Below are 21,175 nucleotides of genomic sequence, written 5' to 3' on the forward strand. Positions count from 1 at the left end.
CCTTTCAAGCACCAAAGCCTGGTGAACTTTGTAAATGTTAAATTCTGTGCACAGTATAAGAATAGCATGCAACCAGTGAACTTGGAGGAGTGAGAAGTGAGATTGGACTGTGAACCAAATAACTTTTCTGAACTTACACACACATTACATACACATGCACTTAGAATTAGAAGGGGGTTAAGTTAGGTTAGTTAAGTTAATAGTGATAAGTTAAAATGTGATTCTGTTTTCATGTTTAAAGATAATTAAAAGCAACTTTTGTTAAGTAACCATTTGTCTTGGTGAATATCTACTACTGCAGTGTTTTGTGGTCCTCTGGGCTCATAACACTCGGACCTTGAGGGAGGTTAGTGCAGAAATAGTAGGAGCTTTGATGGATAATGGTGCCGGAGGACTGGAGGGGAGTTCATGTTTAAAACAAGGTGCTAGCAGTAAATCTAGTAATTATAGTCCTGTAGATTTGACATCATTAGTGGATAAGTTAATGGAAAGTATTCTTAGAGATGGTATATATCAACATTTGGATAGGCAAGTTTGATTAGGAACAGTCAACATGGATTTGTGAGGGACGATCATGTCTGACAGACCTTAGCAAATTTTCTGAGGAGGTTACCAGGAATGTTGATGAGGGGAAGGCAGTGGATGTTGTGTATATGGACTTTAATGAGGCCTTTGATAAGGTTCCTCAGGGAAGGTTAGTCAGGAAGTTTCAATCATGGGGTATTAACATTGTAGGAATAAAATGATTCAACAACAGTTGGATGGGAGATGCCAGAGAGCTGAGGTGGAGAAGGGTTTGTCAGATTGGTGACTCATGGCGTGCCTCAGGGTTCAGTCTTGGGTCCATTACTGTTTGTCATATACATTAACAATCTGGACAATGGGGCGGTAAATTGGATTGGTCATCTGCGGATGATACTAAGATCGGCGGAGCTGTGGATGATGAAGCAGGGTTTCAAAGCTTGCGGAGGGATTCGGGCCAGTTGGAAGAGTGGGCTGAAAGATGGCTGATGGAGTATAATGCAGAGAAGTGTGAGGTGTTACATTTGGGTAGGAGTAGGACATACATGGTGAATGGGGGGGGGGGGGGGAATGTTGCAGTAGAACAGAGGGATCTAGGAATAATGGGACAGTTCCCTGAAGGTGGGGTCACATGTGGACGGGGTGGTGAAGAAGTTGGCCTTTATAAATCTGAGCATTGAGTCTAGGAGCTGGGATGTGTTGGTAAAATTGTACATGGCATTGGTGAGGCCAAACTTGGAGAATTGTGTGCAGTTTTGGTCACCAAAGTATAGAAAGATCTCCACAAATTGGAGAGAGCAGAGAAGATTGATTTGAGTGTTGCCGGGGATACAGGGTCTAAGTTACAGGGAAAGGTTAAATAAGTGAGATCTTTATTCTTTGAAGCATAGAAGATTGAGAGTGGATTTGATTGAGGTGTTTAAAATGATTAGGGGTATTGAGAGAGGGGATGTGGAGAGGCTTTTTCCTTTAAGAAAGGGGGAGACACAAATGAGACAACATGAACTAAGAGTTAAGGGGCAAAAGTTGAGAGGAAACATGAGGGGGGACTTCATCACTCAGAGAGGGGCAGGCGTGTGGATCGGGCTTCCAGATGAAGTGGTGGAGGCTGACTTCTTAAGAAGAAGCTAGACGGGAAAGGAATGGAGGTTTACGGGTTGAGTGTGGGTCAGCTGGGTGAGGAGTGAGAAAGTGTTCAGCATGGACTGGAAGGGCCAAGTTGGCCTGTTTCTGAGCTGTTAGCTCCAATCCTTGGGGAAGCATCATCTCAAGCGATGGGTCTTTGGACAAAGAAATTGACTCCAGGATCAGCCAGGCTCTGGGGAGGCTGCAAACCAGAGCGCTCGATCAACACGACGTTCGCCATCTCCACTAAGCTGGACATCCACAGGGCTATGGTCATCCCTTCTCTCCTCCGTGGACAGGATTCACATCAAATTCCGCATACCCGCCCCATCCTTGGCATCCGTAGGCGAGACCGTGTCTCTGGCCTTAATGTCCGGGCTGCGTGAAGTCCGCCAGTGTCGAGTCCCAGTTCACCAGGGCCCAGCTCCGGTGGCTGGGGCACGATGTGGGAACGGATGACCCACCGTACCCCTCATCAGCTTTTCTGTGGTGAACTGGAGACCTCGAGGCCATCCATGCCGGCACTGTAAAGACACCAGCCAGGAGAATGAGATGACCTGTGTAGTGGAGCGCACACCAGTCGCGAAGAAAGGCACTGCCAAAAACAGGTGAAAGGCCGCAAACAGCATCACAAGGCAGCAGCCATGGTTATAACCACCACAGACTTCCAGTAGCCTCCCCTCCTTCCCCGCCTCCCCCCCCCCCACCACTGCCACCCCGTTGGGCTGGGCTCTGGGCTTCCAGACTGGGACTGGCAGAGTCACCTTCATGTCCACAGATGAAATGCACAACAAGGGTGTCTTCTTCGAACCGAAGGACGACCAATATTTCTAATCTGGCCTCCCACAGGTGTTTAATGTTGCATCTTGGAAGACAAGGTAAGAAAGGCTTTACAACTGATTTACGTGGCAGCATTTCTGAGGAAATCAAACTCTTAATTAATTCTATGAAAACAAAACTTAGTGACTGTTACAGCTACTGTCCCAGAATCCTTTGCATTCTACACTGGCCAACTTTTATAGCTACTGTCACATAATCCTTTGCATTCTACATTAGTCAACTTTCACAGCTACTGTCCCATAATTCTTTGCATTCTATGTTGGCCAACTTTTACAGCTACTGTCCCATAATTCTTTGCATTCTATGTTAGTCAACTTTCACAGCTACTGTCTCAGAATCCTTTACATTCTACGTTGGCCAACTTTTACAGTTAAAGTCCCAGAATCCTTTGCATTCTATGTTGGCCAAATTTCACAGCTACAGTTCCGGAATACTTTGAATTCTACATTGGCCAACTTTTACAGCTACAGTCCCAGAACCCTTTGAATTCTACATTGGCCAACTTTACAGCTAAAGTTCTAGAATCCTTTTCAATGCCATGAAACAATGTTAAATTGCCCATGTCCTTTAAAAGACTGAGATGGTGACTGGGTGGGATTCTCACCGAGTATGTTGAGTTCGACTGGGTCACTCAGCTCTGACCTGTACTTTTTCCCCTGGAGCTCAGTTTCATAGCTGCATGTGTAGTTCCCGGCATTTGCCCCATCCAGGTTGTCGATGTCAAACCAGGTGTAGTAACTTCTCTTGGGGATCGGCTGATGCAGTACACGTTCCTGGCCTTCCTTGTGCAGGTTGTAGACACTTCCCCGATAGGCTTTGGGGGCTGTGCACCTGATGCGGACCTCCCGCTGGAAATGTGTGTCGCCAAGATGTGTAACCCTCGCTCTGGGTTTCGGCGCTCGGTCTGCCATTGGTGGGGGTGGGGTGTGGGGAGAGAACAGAGAGTTGAAGCGTTCAGACACTGAGGCCCCACATTGTCGCCTGCCGCAAAGAAGCCACCGATGGCTCTAACGGCGACAACCAGCGGTCATGGAGTGGGGGTTTATAGCCCCTCAGCCCCTCTTGCCTGAGCTAACTGCGCTGCCCATCTGAGGCTACCCCGTTGGGGACGTCTGCCTGGATCTTCCCTTTCTGACTGCAATTGTCTGCACTTGTACTCCCTTCCCCAATATCTCACCTTGGGACCACAGAGAGACAGAGGGATAGGATGGATGGAGGGAGAGATGGAGAGATAGGGGAAAGGGAGTGATGGGCGAGCTGGAGGGACTGATAGAGGTAGGATGGATGGAGGGATGAATGGAGGGATGGATGGGGATGGAGGGAAAGATAGAGAGGGAAAAGGAAATAGGGATGGAGGGAGATGAGAGGGTGGGGAGGGATGGAAAGAGAGGGGAGAGAGGGATGGATGGAGAGAGGGGAGCGATGGATGGATTGAGAGGGAGAGGAAAAGAGGGAAGCTTTGATGAATGTATGGATGGATGGATGGGTGAAGGATGGATAGGTGGATGGGTGAATGGATGGATGGATGGATGGGTGGGTGGGTGGGTGGGTGGGCAGATGGATGGATGGGTGAATGAATGGATGGATGAAAGAGTGGGTTGATAGATGGATGGATGGATGGATGGATGGATGGATGGATGGATGGATGGATGGATGGGAGAATGTGTGGATGGATGGATGGATAGATGGATGGATAGAAGAGTGGGTGGGTGGATGGATGGATGGATAAAGGAATAGATCAACAGTTAAAGACCAATAGAAGGAATGATTACATCATGGTAATCTGGTCCACAATGTTGTGCAACCCACGAAAACCAACTCCGACAATCTAATCCTTCCCTCCTTCACACCCACAACCCTTTAATTTTTTAATATATTTTTCTGTATTTCCCGCTCACCTGTGACCTCCAGTTTCAGAACGTCGCTCCAAGGCGATCTGAACATCCTCCTACCAAGCCTGGTGGTGTACCTGCAGCGCAGTGCATAGATCACACCAAGGTCAAGGTGGCCCAAGATTGCCCGCGCGCCCTTGCCTGTCACGTGTGATGGCAGAGTCTTGGACAGGCCACCCCAGGTTGCTTCTATGAACAGGTGGGTGCTGGGAAAGTTGTCGGGCACAAGGCAATCCACGGAAACACTCTCGCTCACAAATGCCCGGTCGCTCTGTCCCTCCTTGGTCAGTTTTGGCTTTGGGCACTGATCTGAGGAAGGAAACAAACCTTTAGATTACAGATTTCTTGTCAGAGTTCATACACGGCATCACGTACAACCCTGAGATTTCTTTTTCCTGCACGGATACACCTACATACACATATGTATGCATATATATATATATATATATATATATATATGTGTGTGTGTGTGTGTGTGTGTGTGTGTGTGTGTGTGTGTGTGTGTGTGTGTGTGTGTGTATGTGTGTGTGTGTGTGTGTGTGTGTGTGTGTGTACACACACATGCACACACGCCCACACAAACATACATACACACACACCCACACACAGATGTACACACACACCCACACACACATAGATACACACACACGTCCACACACACACAGATGCACACAAACACGTGCACACACATGTACACACACAAACACACACATTACACACATAGATACATACATGCACACACACATCCACACACAATCACACACATATAGATACACACACAAGCACTCACACACCCACACACCCACACCCACACAAACACACACACCCACCCACATCCACCCACCCACACACACACTCACACACAATAATACACCCACATACAAATAGACAAACACACACACACATAGATACACACAAACACTCACACACTTAAACACACACACATATACACGGAGACACCTACACCCCCACACCCACACAAACCCCTCACCTGTGACATTTACATCAACGCTGAGGCTCCTTGTTGAGTTGTAGACAGCCCCTGACCTCTCTGTCTGGTAGGCACAGGTGTAAGATCCAGTGTCACCGAAACTCGCCCGGGTCAGGGTGAACGCAGCCTGAGACAGCACCTCATCACCAGCAATCCTGGCCACCTCCGCTGCCCGCCCATCCTTGTAAAAGTAGAACCTGCTCCCAGCAAAGTAGGTGGGTGCATGGCACTGGAACCGGATCTTCTCCCCTTCCAGGTAATGGCCTGACGGCCGATTCAAGACGAGTCCTGGGCTCTTCGGGTGATCTGCGTCACAAAGATCCATGATAAATTAGCGATGGGGCAGAGGAGAGTGGGGCTAGATTGGGCTCTTGGGGTGAGGGAGAGATCGGACAGAACGGATTCTTTTCCAGAGAAGAAAGGGGGCTGAGCAACTGTAGAAAAATGCTGGAAGAACTCAGCGTCCGCAGCGGGTAAAATATATTGCCTGAGCCTTTCCTCAAGGTTTTAAGAAAAAGCAGGCAGACGTCTGAATAAATGTACGGCAGAGTTCAGACCAACACCTAATTGGCTCTGATCAGAGGAGAGGTGAGAATTGATTTTGGCTCTGTGAAAGGAGATAGGAGGAACAGGGGAGAGAAAGAGAGAGGGAGAGAGAGAGAGAGAAAGAAGAGGAGGAGAAGGAGGGAGAGGGGAAGATGGCCAGAGAGGAAGGAGAGGGGAATGATAGACAGTGAACCAGAGAATGATCACAGCATAGACAGGCCCTTTGACCCTTCTAGTTTGTGTCCTGCTGTTTTTTTAGGTTAGTCCCACTAACATGCACCCAGTCTATAGCCTTCCACTCCCCTCCCATCCATGCATCTGCCCAAATTCTCCTTCAATGTGAAAATTGAGCCCACATTCACCACCTCAGCTTGTTCCACACCCCCACTGCTCTCTGTGTGAAGAGGTTTTCCCTCTAAACATTTCCCCTTTCACCCTTAACACATGGCCTCTGGTTTGTATCTCACCCACCCTCAGTGGGAAAAGCGAACCTATATTTACTCTGTCTATCCCCCTCATCATTTTAAATCCCTGGATCAAATCTCCCCTCATTCTTCTACACTCCAGGGAATAAAGTCCCAACCTGTTTAACCTTTCCCTGTAACTCAGTTCTTGAAGTCCAGGCAACATCCTAGTGAATCTTCTCTGCACTCTTTCTATCTTATTGATATCCTTCCTGTAGCTTGGTGACCAAAACTGCACACGATTCTCCAAATTTAGCCTCACCAATGCCTTATACAACCTCACCATAACATCCCATCTCCTGTACTCAATACATCGATTTATGAATGCCAAGATGCCAAAAACTTACTTCATAATTCTGTCCACCTGCGACGCCACTTTCAGGGAATTATGTGTCTGTATTTCCAGATCCCTCTGTTCTACCGCACTCCGCAGTGCCCAACCATTCACCATGTACATCCTTTCTTGGTTTGTCCGTCCAAAATGCAGCACCTCACACTTGGCCACGTTGAGTTCCCTGCTTGGTTTTGCAGCCCACCTTCTCGGCTCCACTTGGATTGCTCTTTCCTGCTAGACACCCACACACCACCACCCACCCCCCTCCAACCAACTGAACTGACCTGAGCAGTTGACGGCAAGCTGGCGGAGATGGGGAGGAGTCCGGTAGTCTCTTGACCAGAGGTGGCAGTCCCAGAGGGAGCTCTCCTTGCCGCTGCATTTAACCCCAGTGAGCGAGACATCCCCCTCTCCGGGTCTAGAGGACACCACAGGCAGCCGGGAGGCCGCAAACCCGCACCCCAGCTGCCGGCAGACTGTGCTGGTGGACGTGAGCCCCCACCTGGGAGCCCACAGCTTCCGCCACTTGCTGTTGTAAAACACCTCCACTTTGCCCGAACAGTTCGACTCCTTGCCAACAAGCCTTAGCTTTACCTCTTCTGCAAAGCACATGTTGAAGATTATAGATTTATTGCTAGAGTATATACATGACATTTTGAACAAATAAGTTGAACAAATACTGTTACAATTTTTAATATCTATGTTATAAATATAGATATTTTAGTAAAGTTAGGGTGAGGGGGTATGGAGCAGCAAAAGACACTCTCACAGATAATAAATGTTTATCAGACACAAAGCCACCAAAATAAGGACATAAAACCCAGAGTTATCATACTCCATTGAAATATTGAAACAATAGAATGTTTCCTCCAAGAGACACCTTTTCAAACAAACAGCCATCTGCCAGATGAGAGTTTTTTTTGTGAAATTGAAGCATAAAAACCATGTATTGCTCAAATTTTATTAAAGACACTGGTGGGGGGGGAGCATTTTTGGTATTTAAGCAGACTTGTCTACAAGCAGAATTAATGAGACTTCAGAGGAAGGTTGTCACTTCAGCTGCTTCTCTTTGTCAAGCTCTTTGTCACGGCACTACCTTGGCTGCTGTAAAGGTCACTTCTGACTGACCCATACCTGGGTAAAGAGAGCAAGATCATTCTTGCATCTGGATTGCGACCATGTTGATGGTGACTTCATCTGAACCCTCGCCTGGGTCTTTGAAAGCATTGGCAAAGTCACAAGCTTTGTAGCCCCTGAGCTGGAAAGGGGGAGGCTTGTGACGAATCATTTATACAAAGGAAGATTTCTCCAAAAACAACTCGACAAGGATTCGTGAGTTTTGAGAAGTCTGATGACTCAGCACCTCACCTACTCCATATTTACTTTTGAATATTAGTTTAAAGATTCTGAGTTTCAACACAAGATTTCTAACTTTTAATTTGAATTTTCAGAATTATGCCTAAGCTATAATGGTTTGGGTAATCCATATACACACATATATATTTGCGCATAGTTGAGGGTAAGTTTAGAGTTAAGTAAGATATAATATTAATTGCTTTAAGATACCATTGTTGAATTTCTATTGCTGCTGGACTATGATGTAATAATATGCTTAACAAAGGGTTAATGAATTGGATGAGAAGCCTTGTTACATTGGTGAGAATGTGACTGCTTTCTTACAGAACTTTCCCTTTGCTGTAGTAAAATTATAGCTAGCACCAAGGACATCCTGCTTTTGCCAGCTCATCTGCAACATCACAAGGGAGATATACTGTTGAGAAAACAGGAATTATCAACTGTGTGAGCCTCATGTGAAGCTTGTACGCAGACTCCTGCTGCAGCATGTATAAACATGGGATGAATACTCTGTATGCTTTGAGTAGGGCTCAGTGTGGAGAATGAGTTACTGAACTCTTTCTTTGTGCCTCTCTCTCCTGCTAGTATAAAACAATAAAGAAGTGATTGTACACTCTTCGGTTCTGCTGTTTGCTTTATTGCAGCATGTGTCAACTTTCAAAACCTCCCATACAACCCTGAGATTCTGTGACAGAGAGAGGAGGAGAGAGAAGGAGATGGGGTAGAGAGAGAGAGGGGGGGTAGAGAGAGACAGGGAGAGAGGAGGAGAGAGATAGGGAGAGAGGTGGGAGGAGAGGAGAGAGAGGGAAGGGGGAGAGAGAGGGAGAGAGGGGTAGGGATGGAAAAAGAGAGGGGGGAGAGAGGGGGACGAGAGAGACATTAAACTAGCCCCTGTCACTCTTGCAAGTGATCCCAGGAATTAATGGCCAATTGGCCTTTAAATAGCCGGGGGTGAAAGCAAAATCAGTTCAACGCCGGCGTCAGATGACTTGATCTAACACCAGGGATTGATGGCCTCGACCCCCGAGTACAAGCCTTGGTGTCTGTAGACACCGGCATTGCCATCAGGCAAGTGTGAAATGGACAATTGCATTGTAGGACTGAAATGTGTGAGTGCACGGTGAAGGAAGAAAAGATTAAAATGAAGGCTTAAACATTGCCATGGGAATGTCGAAGTGGGAGAGAGAGACATAGCAGATGATTTTAACAATGGCGGACAGACTTTCCCACGGTATATCTGCATTGTACACGATTGTGCTACCAACTTTCCCACGCTGTATAAATTGTACGAGATATTGCTACCAACTTTCCCACACTGTATAAATTGTTTGCAATACCACTACCAACATTCCCACGCTGTATAAATTGTACGTGATAGAGCTACCAACTTTTCCATGCTGTATAAATTCCATGTAATAACACTATCAACTTTCCCATATTGTCTAAATTCTAGGCGATACCGCTACCAACTTTCACACACTGTATAAAGTCTATGCGATAGTTCTACTAACTTTCCCAAATAGTATAAATTGTACATGATAGCGCTACCAACTTTACCATGCTGTATAAATTATAGGTGTCAGTGCTACCAACTTTCCCAGGCTGTATAAATTGTACGTAATAGTACTACCATCTTTCCACCCTGTATGAATTATACGTGATATCGCTACCAACATTCCCACACAGTAAAAATTCTACATTTTAGCGATACCAATTTTACCATGCTGTATAAATTGTACGCTATCGTGTTATATGGCGAGCTCTCCACTGGCCACCGTGACAGAGGTGCACCAAAGAAAAGGTACAAGGACTGCCTAAAGAAATCTCTTGGTGCCTGCCACATTGACCACCGCCAGTGGGCTGATATCGCCTCAAACCGTGCATCTTGGCGCCTCACAGTTTGGCAGGCAGCAACCTCCTTTGAAGAAGACCGCAGAGCCCACCTCACTGACAAAAGGCAAAGGAGGAAAAACCCAACACCCAACCCCAACCAACCAATTTTTCCCTGCAGCCGCTGCAACCGTGTCTGCCTGTCCCGCATCGGACTTGTCAGCCACAAACGAGCCTGCAGCTGACGTGGACTTTTACCCCCTCCATAAATCTTCGTCCGTGAAGCCAAGCCAAAGAAAATAAATAAATTGTACGCAATAGCACTACCATCTTTCCCTCACTGTAAAAATTGTATGCGATAGTGCTACAAACTTTCCCACGCTGTATAAATTGTAAGTTATAGTTTTAACATCTTTCTGATGCGGTATAAATTGTACGTAATAGCGCTACCATCTTTCCACCCTGTATGAATTGTACGCGATATCGCTACCAACATTCCCACGCTGTAAAAATTCTATGTTTTAGCGATACCAGTTTTACCACTCTGTACAAATTGTACGCAACAGCGCTACCAACTTTCCCACGCTGTATAAATTGTAAGCTATAGTGTTAACAGCTTTCTGACCTGGTATAAATTGTACATAATAGCGCTACCAACATTCCCACAGTTTAAAAATTGTACGTAATAGCACTACCAACTTTCCCACGCTGTATAAATTCTATGTGATAGCTCCACCAACATACCCACGCTGTATAAATTCTATGCGACAGTGCTACCAACTTTCGCACACTGTATAAAGTCCATGTGATAATTCTACCAACTTTCCCAAGCTATATAAATTGTACGAGACAGCGCTACAAACTTTCCCATGCTGTATAAAGTTCATGTGATAACTCTACCAACTTTCCAAAGCTGTATAAATTGTACGCGATATTTCTACCAACTTTCCCATGCTGTATAAATTGTAAGCGACAGAGCTACAAACTTTCCCATGCTGAATAAAGTCCATGTGATAATTCTACCAACTTTCCCATGCTGTACAAATTATACACGATATTTCTACCATCTTTCCCACGCTGCATACATTGTGCGTGATAGACCTACCAACTTTCCCATGGTGTATAAATTGTATACGATAGCGCGACTAACTTTCCCAAGTAGTATAAATTATACGTGATAATGCTACCAACTTTCCCACGCTGTATAAATTCTACGTGATAGCGCTACCAACATCCCCACGCTGTATAAATTGTATGAGATATGCTACCAACTTTTCCATGCTGCATACATTGTACGTGATAAAACTACCAACTTTCCCACGCTGTATAAATTCTATGCGACAGCACTACCAACTTTCGCACACTGTATAAATTGTACGAGACAGCACTACCAACTTTCCCATGCTGTATAATTTGTGGATGATAGCGCTACTAATTTTCCCACGCTGTAAAAATACAATTATAAGCTATAGTGTTACCAACTTAACCACGCTGTATAAATTCTATGTGATAGCGATACCAAGTACACACGCTGTATAAATTGTACACGATAAGCTACCAACTTTCCCATGCTGTATAAATTCGACACGATATCGCTACCAAAATTCCCATGCTGTATAAATTCTATGTTTTTGCAATATATTTTAATGCAAGAAGCAAAGTGAACAAGGTAGATGAGCTTAGAGCATGGACAGATACTTGGGGTCATGATATTGTGGCAATTAGTGAGACCTAGCTACAGGAGGGGCAGGACTGGCAACTTAATATTCCAGGATACATTTGTTTTAGATGTGATAGATCAGGAGGTAAAAAAGGGGGAGGAGTTGCTCTGCTTGTTAAGGAGGGCATTACTGCTGTGAGGTGGCAGGATGGTCTGGAGGGATCGACCAGTGAGGGTGTTTGGGTGGAATTGAGGTGTGAAGGAGGCATGAGGGTGCTAATAGGGGTGTATTACAGACCACCAAATGGGCCAAGAAAATTAGAGGAACAAATTTGAAGGGAGATAACGTATATGTGTGAGAATCATAAGGTAGTGATCATGGGAGATTTTAACTTCCCTCACATTGATTGGGATACCCATACAGTTAGAGGGCTGGATGGGCTAGAGTTGGTTAAATGTGTTCAAGATTGTTTTCTAAATCAATTAGTAGTAGAACCAACTCGGGACGGTGTAATACTGGATCTCCTGTAAGGGAACGAGCTTGGTCAGGTATCGGACATTAATGTTGGAGAACAAATTGGGTCTAGTGATATTAACTCTGTTAGTTTTAGGGTAGTTTTAGGGAAGAGCAAGGAGGGGCCTAAAGTTGAGATTCTGGATTGGAGAAGAGTAAATTTCGAAGGAATAAGAAGGGATTTGGGGAGTATTGAGTGGGACAGGATATTTTCAGGTAAGGATGTAAATGAAAAATGGAGGATATTCAAAAAAGAAATTTTGAGGGTACAGAGTAGATATGTCCCAGTGAGGATCAAAGGAAAGGCTGGAAGTCATAGGGAGGCTTGGATTTCGAGGAATATTGTAAATTTGGTTAGGAGAAAAAGGGAGGTGTACGAGAGGTATAAAGAGCAGGGAGCTGAGAATTTGAAGGAGGACGACAAGGAGTGTAGAAGGAATCTTAAGAAAGACATTAGAAAGGCCAAAAAAAGGCATGAGAGGCTTTGGCAGACAGAGTAAAAATAAATCCAAAGGGTTTCTATAGGTACATTAAAAGTTAAAGATTAGTGAGGGATAAAATTGGACCCCTTGTAGATAGCGAGGGTAGCTGAGTGAGAAGTCAGAGGAAATGGGGGAAATTTTGAATGATTTCTTTGCCTCGGTATTCACTAGGGAAAAAAATATTGAACCAGTTGAAGTAAAGAAAAATAGTGGGGAGGTCATGAAGCATATAAGGATAACCGAGGAGGTAGTGATGGCTGTGTTGAAAAAGATAAAGGTGGATAAATCTCCGGGACCAGACAAAATATTCCCAAGGAGACTCAGGGAGGCTTGTGGACAGATAGTGGGGCCATTACAGACATATTTAGGATGTCACTGGCCACGGGGGTAGTGCCCAAGGATTGGAGGGTGGCGCATGTGGTTCCGCTGTTTAAGAAAGGGTCCAAATGTAAACCTGGGAATTATAGGCCCGTGTGTCTGACGTCTGTGGTGGGCAAGTTGATGGAAAGTGTTCTGAGGGATATTTGGAGGTACAGGGATTGATAGGGAGTAATCAGCATGGTTTTGTCAGGGGTAGATCATGCTTGACAAACCTGATTGAGTTCTTCGAGGGGGTTACAAAAAAGGTTGATGAAGGGAAAGCTGTGGATGTTGTCTATTTAGACTTTAGTAAAGCTTTTGACAAAGTTCCCCAGAGGAGGTTAGGAAAAAAGATGGAGGCATTAGGTATAAATAAGGAGGTAGTGAAATGGATTCAGCAGCGGTTGGATGGAAGGTGTCAGAGAGTAGTGGTAGAAAATTGTTTGTCCAATTGGAGGCTGGTGACTAGTGGAGTTCCTCAGGGATCGGTCCTGGGTCCACTATTGTTTGTTATATATATTAATGATCTGGAGAAAATTATAAGGGGAACATGAGGGGAAATTTCTTTACGCAAAGGGTGATAGGGATGTGGAATGAGCTTCCGACAGACGTGGTCAAGGCAGGATCATTGGTTACATTTAAGGAAAGACTGAATAGTTACATGGAGAGGACTGGAGGGGTATGGACCGGGTGCTGGTCAGTGGGACTAAGAGGGTGGGGATTTGTTACGGCATGGACTAGTAGGGCCGAACTGGCCTGTTCTGTGATGTAAGTGGTTATATGGTTATATGGTTAATACCAATTTTACCATGCTGTACAAATTGTACACAATAGCGCTACCATCTTTCCCACGCTGTATAAATTGTACGCGAAAGCGCTAAAACTTTCCCACGCTGTATAAGTATAAATTGTAAGCTATAGTGTTAAGATCTTTCCGACGTGGTATAAATTGTACGTAATAGCGCTACCAACCTTCCCACGCTGTATAAATTTTATGTGATAGCACTACCAATGTCCCCATTTTGTTTAAAAATTGTCTGCTATTCCTATTTATTGCTAGCCCTTTTCCACGTTTCCTTATAATGGTTTATATAGGTTGGCTCAACAACAACAGGGGCTCAAGGGTTCGTACTATACTGTACATAAAGTTTAATTGTGTTATAATTAGGTATGATTAATTTTGTTCAAATATAAGATCATAATACATTGATCAGAATTTAGGGTAGGTCCACTATCGCTCGATGTGTCATGATGTCACCAGTAGAAAGTAGAACAGTCCTCACCCCGGGGATGGCTCCTTGCAAGTGTGAACAAGTGCAGTGTCCTAATTAGGAGGGGTCAAGTGTGAAAAGCCAATCACCCATTCCTATTCCGGGACACTGAACGGCCAATTTAGTGGGACGCATGTGTGAAAGACTCTAGAGCGAGAAGAGGGGGAGGGAGACAGGGAGAGGGGGAAACACAAGAGAGAGTGGGCAAGAGAGGGATTGAGAGACATGGAGCAAGAGGGGAGTGAGCAAGACTGAGAGAGGCGAAGAAGGGGGAAATAAATTGAGAGGAAGAAATGGTGAAACAGAGAATAGGCAAGTGATCAATAAAGTGGAAAATGGCGTGGAAGAGAGAGAGAGTGATAGGCGTGATGTGGTGGAGAGCAGAATGACAATAAATGAAAAGGGGGGAGAGAGAAAGAGGTTGCATCAATCAACACAAGGTGAAGGTGGGGGCGGGGGCGGGGGAGACAAATAAGATTTTTTCACCTGTAATTTCAGAACACTCCTAATTTGGCCTCTCCAATGTCTTTGCCATAACGCCAGGATATCTGGACTCAGTACTTTAAGCTTTGAAGGCTAATCTATCAAAAGATCTCTTTACGATCCCATTAACTGGATTTGACAATGGCTGGACAGGAGGAGCCAGAGAGTAGTGGTGGATGGTGGCTTCTCAGACTGGAGGCTGTCACGAGTGGTGTAGCCTCAGGGATCAGTGCTGGGACCATTGTTGTTTGTCCGGGCAACATCCTCTATCAAATATCCCCTCATTCTTCTACACTCCAGGGAATAGAGTCCCAACCTGTTTAACCTTTCCCGATAACTCAGTCCAGGCAACATCCTACTAAATCTTCTCTGCACTCTTTCTATCTTATTGATTTATTTCCTGTAGTTTGGTGACCAAAACTGCACACAATATTCCAAATGTGGCCTCACCAATGTCTTATATAACTTCACCACAACAGCCCAACTCCCATACTGAATACTTTGATTTGTGAAGGCCAATGTGCCAAAAGCTCTCTTTACATCTCAATCCACCTGTGATGCCCCTTTCAGGGAATTATGTATCTGTATTTCCAGATCCCTCTGTTCTACCCCACTCCTCAGTGCCCGACCATTTACTGTGTACATCCTTTCTTGATTTGTCCTTCCAAAATGCAGCACCTCACGCTTGTCTGAATTAAATTCCATCGGACATTTTTCAGCCCTTTTTTCCCAGCTGGTCCAGATCCCTCCACAAGCTTTGAAAACCTTCTTCTCTGTTCACAATGCCTCCAATCTTAGTGTCACCTGCAAACCTACTGATCCAATTTACCACATTATCATCCAAATGATTGGTATAGATGACATACAATAACAACAGTCCCAGCACCGATCCCTGAGGCCTCACTCACCACTTGTCACAGGCCTCCAGTCCGAGAAGCACCATCCACCACTACTCTCCAGCTTCTCACGTCCAGCCACTTTACCCTCCAATCCCTTACCCATCTCAGCCACCCTCTGCCTTCTGTGCACAAGTCCTCTTTTGCGTGGCAAAGGATCTCAGATGTTGTGGGCCCGGGCTCCTCCTCGCCTGTGTCGACCCGTTCCATCGCGGCAACCTCCACCCCCTTGAAATTTCAGATCCCACCTGCCCCAGGAACATTCTCCCGCTCCCCTCCCCCTACCGCCTCGCCTCACCTGCGATCCACAAGGCCAGCCGCCGGCTGTGTGGTGACACGTACCACCGCCCGTTCTCCTCCACCGACTGCCGGCATGTGTAGTTGCCCTGGTTGCCCACCCTGGCCTTGGATACACCGAAGGTGACCCGGCCCAACTGCCTGGCATCCCGCCGCCTCTCGATGGGCTCCTCCCGGCCTTCCTGGTGCAGTGAGAATGTCCCACCAGTGAAGGTGTTGGTCGCCAAGCAGGACACGGTGAGGTTCACGGCGAACGTGTCAGCAGAAGGTAACAGCTCCAGCCTGGGCTGTGATAACTGGTCTGCAAACAGATAAATACCAGCTGCAATCACTCGATTAAAATAGAATATCAAATAATTTTGTAAAATTTAAATGTCGACATTCAAAGAGGATGTGGCCTGGACTTCTGGAACTGAGTTACAGGGAAAGGTTAACAGGTTAACTACACCCACTCGACCTGCAACCCCAGTACATTTCAAATGGTGGAAGGATACCGAAGCACATGGTGGAAACCCACACCAACATGGGGAGAATGGACAAACACCCTACAAACAGCGGGATATTCAAACCCCAGTCCCGATCATGGTGCTGAAACAGTGTTGCGCTAACCACTAGGCCAACCCTGCCGCCCAGAGAACAATTACAGCACAGAAACAGGCTCACCCGGCCCTTCTAGTCTGTGCCAATCCAATTTTCTTTCCTCGTCCCACTGACCTGCACCCAGCCCATACCCTCCGTACCACTCTGATCCATGTACCTGTCCAAATTCTTCTTAAATGTTAAAATCGAGCCCGCGTTCACCACCTCAACTCGTTCCACACCCCCACCCCTCTCTGCGTGAAGCAGTTCCCCCTAAATCTTTACCCTTTCACCCTTAACCTATGTCCCCTGGTTCGTATCTAACCCGCCCTCAGTGGAAAAAGCCAACCTACATTTACTCTGTCTATCCCCCTCATAATTTTAAATATCAAATCTTCCCTCATTCTTCTACACTTCCAGGGAATAAAGTCCCAACCTGTTAACCTTTCCCTGTTACTCAGTTCCTGAAGTCCAGGCCACATCCTCTTTGATAGATTATGTTATATTTTATATTGTACATAGATATATTTTAAAGGACATCAATTTTGGCAGATGTTTTAGTGTCAGTCACGTACAAACAGTTCACAACACAGATCTCATTTAAAATGCCAGAGCTTCACTCAAGCCAAAACAATCCAGGCTCCAGGGGCCTTTGTAAAGACAATGGCAACTGCTTTGGTGAAGAACTTCACGTAGGTGTTAATTGGACATACTGTGGAGTAATGGATTATTCTTTTTTGAAAGCAACAGATGAAGGAACTCGAAGATTAGGTCCGGTGCCGCAGTCTGTCTGAGTGCAGTTTGCTGTTCTAAGAGGGTCATGTGGTTTTCTCTGAGTGAGAGAGAGAATGAATTTCATTCTACAGTTCAGCAGCAAAAGTTGGGACTGGAACAGGACAAGCTGGCAAGCTTGTGGAAAACCCCATTTTGAAAACGGGTCAAGAGTTCTTAGTTCAACCTGTTCAAAGCCCTTGTGGTCCACACAACAGGAGATGGCTGGCTGCATAATATTTCATGTGAAATAAGGGAAACAAAAAGGAACTCTGTGGTGACCTGAAAGAAGGAGGTTATCATCTGGAAAATCCTGATAGGGCAAGTTCCTTTGGCAAGACACTAAGTGGCTGATCAGAAGGAATCAGTTTGTATCCAATGAGCAATGAATCTCTCTCTGAAAACCAACAAGAATGTTCCTGAATGGTCCTTTTTAAGCACCAAATCCAGGTGAAGATTCATAAATGTTAAATTCTGTGCACAGTACAAGAATTGCCTGATACCAATGAACTTGGAGGAGTGAGAAATGAGATTGGACTGTGAATCAAAGATATTTTTTGAACATACAGACATTACATAAACATGTGCCCCCCCCCCCGAGCTTAAAGGTAGTGCACGCAGCCCAGGACATCACGGGCAAAACCCTCCCCACTGTCGAGCACATCTACAGGGAATGCTGCCATTGGAGGGCAGCAGTAATCATCAAGGACCCCCACCACCCAGCACATGCTCTGTTCTTGCTGCTGCCATCAGGAAAGAGGTCAAGGGGCCACAAGCCTCACACCCACCAGCTTCAGGAACAGCAGATACCCCTCCACCACCAGATTGCTCAACGACAGATAAAATCAGGGACCCATTTAAGGACCCTGACTCAGGCACTTGATTGATTTTCTTTTTGTTCTCTCTGTACTGCACAATCAGTTCATTTACATTCGTTATCTGTGAACAGTTCTTTATTTGTTTACATGTTTACATTGTGCACAGTTTATATTTTACACGACTAATTAGTGGGAATTCAGCCACGCCTGCCGGAAAAAGGAATCTCAGGGCTGTATGTAATGTGTATGTACTCTTTTTTTTTAATTTATTTACAGTTTTACAAAATACAAACATAAAATACAAAAATATAAAAAAACACCCCTCTAAATTATCCCTCTATACTCTTCACCTCCCACCCCACTATCCCACCTCTTACTATCTCTCCCCACCCCTGGAGCTTAACATACACAAAAGAAAGTATTAAAACAAACAAATAGAGTGGGTTAGGTTGTAATACATCATTTCAACAATTCAAACAAGAATGATTTTTAAAAATTACTTAAAATCTAAATTCATACATTTCAAATATGGAGTCCACATTTTTTTTTTAAAAATGAATAATTATTTCACAAATTATATATAATTTTCTCTAAGCATAAACATGATTGAATTGTCGGGAGTCACATGATGGAGTAGTGGCCGGTAGGGGAACTCCAGCCCTCTCCAGAAAAGTTAAAAAAAGATAGAGAAAAAGCAAAGTCACAAACTTAAAAACCAAAACAAAGTGAAAGTAAAAGTGTGGAGAAAATGGCAGCGAAGAAAGAAAAACCAAAAACAACGGGAAGAAAAGAAGAAGGAAAGACGTCGGAAGAAGAAGGTGAAGGCCTTACCTGTCCGAAGAGGCCCGCCACGGAGAGAGAGGCCCGCTCCCACAGGTCAGTGGAGGTCCCGGGCTCGGGACTACAAAAATGGCTCACAGAGCCGAGTAAAAGTCCGCAACCGCGCATGAAAAAAAACACACTGACGGGAGGGGGGAACAGCTGCGGAGTCGATCTCCACAGCTGAGAGAGACACCTGCAGCACAGCAGCAGGTGCAGAACACAGACAATAACGACAACAAGAAAGAAGAGGGTAAAAAGAAAACAAGGAAACAACAGATGGTCAATCCAGAGGAAGAAGAAGAAGAAGAAGAACAGAAAGAAGTGGAAGAAGAAGAGAAAAGCAAGACAATGGATGTATCTTTTTTTAAAGAATATATGGAATCAGTGAAAGAATGGCAATTACAAGAATTTGATGAGATAAAAAGAAGAATTAAGAATGCAGAAGAAAGAATGAATAAAATGGAAGTGGTCATATCAGAATTGGCAAAAAGAGTGGAAAATATGGAAAAACGAGAAACATTTGTAAATATGGAAGTAAAAGACTTAAAAGAGAAATTAGAAGAATCTAATAAAAAAGCTAAAGAAGCACAGGAGCTGTTAGCTCAGAAGATAGATATAATATAAAACTATAATAGAAGAAACAATATAAAGATAGTGGGCCTTAAGGAAGATGAAGAAGGCAAGAATATGAGAGAATTTATAAAAGATTGGATCCCCAGGGTCCTGGGAAGACCAGAATTACAGGAAGAAATGGAAATAGAGAGGGCACATAGAACTTTAGCCCCGAAACCACAACCGCAGCAAAAACCAAGATCCGTTTTAGTAAAATTCTTAAGATATACAACAAGAGAAAATATATTGGAGAAAGCAATGAAGAAAGTAAGAGAGCACAAAAAGCCACTGGAATATAAAGGTCAAAAAAATTTTTTTCTATCCAGACATAAGTTTTGAACTCCTGAAGAAGAGGAAGGAGTTCAATACAGCGAAAACGATCTTATGGAAAAAAGGATATAAATTTATGTTAAGGTACCCAGCGGAACTTAAAATAATTATTCCAGGGCAGCAAAACAGACTATTCTCGGATCCAGAGGAAGCAAGGAAATTTGCAGAACAACTACAAAACAAGCAGAGAGATGAAGACATGTAATAAGAGTAAAAATGACCACGATCTATATGTATGTGTGTAAAGGGGTATATGTGTGTATATATATAGTGTGCATACATGAATGTATCTGTATTTAGAGGAAAATATATAGAGTATAGACAAGAATTAATAAGGGAGGGAAGGGGAATAGAGGGAATAAAGAGGGAATTAAAAGAGTGACCTTTGTTACATGTGAAAATTGAAATCTTTTCTGGGGGGGCTGGGTGGGGAGGAGTTACGGTCACTGCAAAATCAGCTGACGTTTGTGAGTGAATTCGCAAATCCAAATGGAGAGGGGAGATGTGGTTGTCTGACAAGGGATAAAGGACAACTCAGGAGGGGGAGGGGAGAATGGGGTTAAAGAAGTTTTAAATAGGAGAATAGGGAAAATGTTTGATGTTTTAGAAATGTTGTCTTATAAAGTGTTCAAAACAAGAAAGCAGAAATGGATAAGAAGGAAAGGTAATGATGGAGAAACGGAAAGGGAAGATAAACAAAGTATAAAATGGCTACACTGAACTATATGACTTTAAATATTAATAGAATACATAACCAAATTAAAAGGAAGAAACTGCTAAATTTACTGAAAAAAGAAAAAATTGATATAGCATTTGTGCAAGAAACACATTTAACTGAATTGGAGCACAAGAAATTAAAGAGAGATTGGGTCGGACACGTAACAGCAGCGTCGTATAATTCAAAAGCAAGAGGAGTAGCTATATGAATTAGTAAAAATGTGCCAATTAAAATAGAAGAGGAAATAATAGATCCAGCAGGGAGATATGTAATGATAAAATGTCAGATATATTCGGAGTTTTGGAATCTACTCAATGTATATTCACCTAACGAAGAAGATCAAAAGTTTATGCAAGATATTTTTTTGAAGATAGCAGATACGCAAGGGAACATATTAATAGGAGAGGATTTCAACCTGAATTTGGATTCAAATATGGACAAAACTGGGAAAAAAATTAACAGAAAGAACAAAGTAACCAAATTTATAATTAAATCGATGGAAGAAATGCAACTTTTGGATATATGGAGGAAACAACACCCAAAGGAAAAGGAATATTCATATTACTCGGCTAGACATAAAACATACTCAAGAATAGACCTATTTTTATTATCAGCTCGTATGCAAGATAGAGTAAGGAAAACAGAATATAAAGCTAGAATAT

The 21,175-nt window shown here is 44.2% G+C and overlaps 1 protein-coding gene and 1 long non-coding RNA gene across 9 annotated transcripts in view; one reads left to right on the forward strand and one right to left on the reverse strand.

Annotated features, from left to right (window-relative positions):
- Positions 1-21,175, reverse strand: part of LOC138758299 (scavenger receptor cysteine-rich type 1 protein M130-like) — an 80,141-nt gene that overhangs the window by 11,959 nt on the left and 47,007 nt on the right. For 7 of the 8 annotated variants that reach the window (XM_069927021.1, XM_069927017.1, XM_069927019.1 and 4 more), the window contains 5 exons: positions 15,865-16,164; positions 6,999-7,313; positions 5,371-5,676; positions 4,386-4,688; positions 3,092-3,391 (listed from right to left, as the gene is read on the reverse strand). In XM_069927021.1, the coding sequence (XP_069783122.1) occupies positions 3,092-3,391; positions 4,386-4,688; positions 5,371-5,676; positions 6,999-7,313; positions 15,865-16,164 (1,524 nt within the window). The remainder of the gene's footprint in view (positions 1-3,091; positions 3,392-4,385; positions 4,689-5,370; positions 5,677-6,998; positions 7,314-15,864; positions 16,165-21,175) is intronic. The other variant, XM_069927020.1, reaches the window with a different exon arrangement.
- LOC138758300 (uncharacterized) lies at positions 5,274-8,686 on the forward strand. The gene is made up of 2 exons (XR_011354244.1): positions 5,274-5,958; positions 8,397-8,686. It is a non-coding gene; the product is annotated as an uncharacterized lncRNA (long non-coding RNA).

The sequence above is a fragment of the Narcine bancroftii genome, chromosome 3, assembly GCF_036971445.1.
Source record: "Narcine bancroftii isolate sNarBan1 chromosome 3, sNarBan1.hap1, whole genome shotgun sequence".
In the NCBI taxonomy this organism is placed as follows: Eukaryota; Metazoa; Chordata; class Chondrichthyes; order Torpediniformes; family Narcinidae; genus Narcine; species Narcine bancroftii.